The sequence below is a fragment of the Cryptomeria japonica genome, chromosome 8, assembly GCF_030272615.1.
Source record: "Cryptomeria japonica chromosome 8, Sugi_1.0, whole genome shotgun sequence".
Taxonomy (NCBI): Eukaryota; Viridiplantae; Streptophyta; class Pinopsida; order Cupressales; family Cupressaceae; genus Cryptomeria; species Cryptomeria japonica.
In genome coordinates this window covers 597794553-597797781 of record NC_081412.1, presented here as the reverse complement: position 1 = coordinate 597797781, position 3229 = coordinate 597794553, and the positions used below count along the sequence as shown (strand labels likewise).

Below are 3229 nucleotides of genomic sequence, written 5' to 3'. Positions count from 1 at the left end.
TAAAATTGCATAGACTTGAGCTTCTTAGCTTGAAAAATGCTGGATTTGGCGGTGAAGTGCCTCTGGAGTTGGGAAATATGTCAAGCTTGCGTCATTTGGATATTTCAGGAAATGACTACTTGAAATGTTGTAAGTTTGATGTATGGGTAAGAAATCTAAGAAGCTTGGAATTCTTGGATATGAGTTGGGTGAACTTGAGCATGGCGTCTGAGCACTGGGGTGATGCCCTTAGCGGTCTTCCCAATCTTACCCAGATTCATCTGTTTGACTGTGGGCTCTCAGGTAATATTCCAGATCTCTCAAACCTTACCCGTTTATCACATCTGCATATAGCTTACAATTCATTCCCGGTTCAACTACCCTCTTGGTTTGAGAATGTGTCCTCACTGGTTTCAGTTGATCTGTCCTCCTGTGGTGTAAATGGTTTCATCCCTTCCAATTTCATGCCCCGCTCAAGAATGAGCAATCTTGTGCTTGATTCTAACTACGGCTTGAAAGGAAACCTTTCTTTCATGCTAAGCCATTCTTCCTCACTAGTCGTGCTATCCCTTAGTCAATGTAATTTAACGGGAGTGTTCCCCACTTCTATTGCAAATTTCTCAAAACTTATGAGGATGGATCTGGGATACAACAATTTGGAGGGCAGTATACCATCCTCTTTTGGCAGCTTAACATCCCTTAGATATCTGTACCTTAATTACAACCAGTTAAGTGGTCAGATTCCTCCGTCTCTGTGTCAGCTTCCAACATTGAGTGAGCTCTATCTAGGCCATAACCAGCTGTCAGGAGCAATTCCAGATTGCCTTTCAAAGTTGTCCAGTTTAGACACGTTGTCACTTCATTCCAGCGGATTAAGAGGGAACATTTCACTTCAACTATTTGAAAATCTAACGCGCCTTTCACAATTGGTCCTTTCGGAAAATCAGTTTTTCATTGACATTTCTACAAGCTGGGTTCCTCAGTTTGCCCACCTGGAGATTCTTGAATTGCGGTCTTGCAGTATAGAAGGCAACTTCCCTGCATTTTTGTCCCAGCAGTATCAATTGTCCTGGCTAGATCTTTCAGATAACAACATTGTGGGAAATCTTCCTTCGTGGCTGTGGGATCTTCCTAATCTTTATCTGCTCAATCTTTCAAATAACCAACTGGAAGGTTCTCTACCTCGCAAGATATCTCATAGTTTTTTAACAGTGGACTTGCATGGGAATAGATTATATGGCTCTCTTCCTGCTCTTGATTTTGCTGCAAATGGATTAGATCTGTCAAATAATGGGTTTAATGGCTCCATTCCTACAACAATTGGGAAATGTGACACTCTATTATTGTCAGGGAATAATTTGACTGGAGAAATTCCAAGTTCTATATGTAACAATTCAGGTTATCATAGAGTTTTGGACCTGTCAAAGAACAAGTTGACAGGTATGATTCCTTCAAATATAGGGCGGTGTTCTGAAATGGAAATTTTAAAATTGGCTCAAAATGTTTTGCAAGGGAAGATTCCGAAGGAGTTAGGAAATCTGCAGAGTCTTCGCACATTAAATCTCAATGGTAACAGGTTGCAAGGTATTATTCCACCATCTATTGCGAATTGCACAGATCTCCAAATATTTGATCTAGGAAATAACAATTTTGAAGGTAGCATTCCTGTTTGGATTGAAAAGTTGACAGATTTGAGAATTCTTAGCTTGGCTTCTAATAAATTTGATGGTAGAATTCCGCCCCAGCTGTTCGGGTTGCAATATCTTCAAATTCTAGATTTACCAGATAATCAATTATCAGGAAATATACCTTCAGATGTGAGCAAGTTATGTGCTTTGGTCAATAATTCACAAAGTTTTCATTTACAATATTCTTCATATTATCTAGAGGTTACAAATTGGGACACAGAGTATGGAATGAATTTTGCTGATGAAGTAACAGTTTGGATAAAAGGAAGGAGAACTCCATACTCTAAAATAATTGGACAAGACAAGTTCATGGATTTGTCACATAATAACTTGTCAGGAAATATTCCTTCAGAATTGGGGCTCTTGAGAGGATTAATTTCTCTCAACATATCAAAAAATAATCTAAGTGGGGTAATTCCAGAATCCTTGGGAGCCTTGACTTACTTGGAATCTTTGGATCTTTCAGAAAATAATTTGTTAGGAAAGATTCCTATTCAACTTTTAAATCTCACATTCCTTGCTGTGTTGAATCTTTCTGACAACAAGTTGTCAGGGTTAATACCACAAGGGAAGCAGTTTTCAACCTTTGAGATTTCTTCCTTTCTAGGAAATCCTAATCTTCATGGACCTCCCCTTGAAAACAGGACACAGAGTCTTGGTTTTGGTAGACAACATAATTACAAAGAATTGAATAATACAACCACTGAAAGTGTAGATGCAGTTGTAATGGATCGATGGTGGGCAATGGGAGTGGGGTTAAGTTACGGAGTGGGATTTGCTACTGTGATTGCAGTGTTGTGCTTCCACATGAAATGGAGATACATATGCTTTTCTTTCATGGATAATTTTATCTATGACCTTTGTGAATAGTGAATCCCTGAAGCTATTTCACAAAAGATGCTCCGAGCTTTTGCTTGGATTATTCCACATTTGGGTTGTCACTCATATTTATGTTTGTTTACTTGCATTGTCATGTGTGCTATTTTTTCTTTTTCAAATGAGTAGTACTACAAAATGTACTCTTCTCTAAATGTATGGATTTTGTTCTTATTTTAAGCTTCCACAATTAATGATTAGAATTATAAAACAGCTTACAAAATTTTGAAAGTTGTTTCCTTTTATTTAAAAATTAAATGTAGTAATTGTGAAGAAAAATTGATCTATTAAAATGTCTATATAATATTATTTTACAAGATAAATGCTTTGTTTCTAGATGTTTCACTCATACAACACCTAATTTTCTCTCTCACATATAATAGTCAATGCTAAATACATATAAAATTTATTACATTGTTCTTTTTAACAATTTTCTTTTCTCTAATAAAATAAAAAATATACACATAACCATATTCTATATTTTTAAAGGTTGAGATTGAAAACTACAAAATTGCTTAGCTACTTCAACTGAGGCGATGTCTATGCAACCAACATAATGACAATAATAAAGAATAAATTGCACTTCTAATAAAAGAGCAAATGAATTATTTTATTAGCTGGATAGCCATTTTGCTTCAAATGATATGGCAAGTTTGATTTTTTGATGTCATTTTATCGATATCAGT

The 3229-nt window shown here is 36.2% G+C and overlaps 1 protein-coding gene across 1 annotated transcript in view; it reads left to right on the top strand.

Annotated features, from left to right (window-relative positions):
- The window catches only part of LOC131857823 (receptor-like protein EIX2), a 2943-nt gene extending 406 nt beyond the window's left edge, over window positions 1-2537 (top strand). The window contains exon 1 of the mRNA XM_059210558.1: window positions 1-2537. This exon is cut by the window's left edge and continues 406 nt beyond it. Within this exon, the coding sequence (XP_059066541.1) occupies window positions 1-2537 (2537 nt within the window).
- The last annotated feature ends 692 nt before the right edge of the window (window positions 2538-3229 follow it).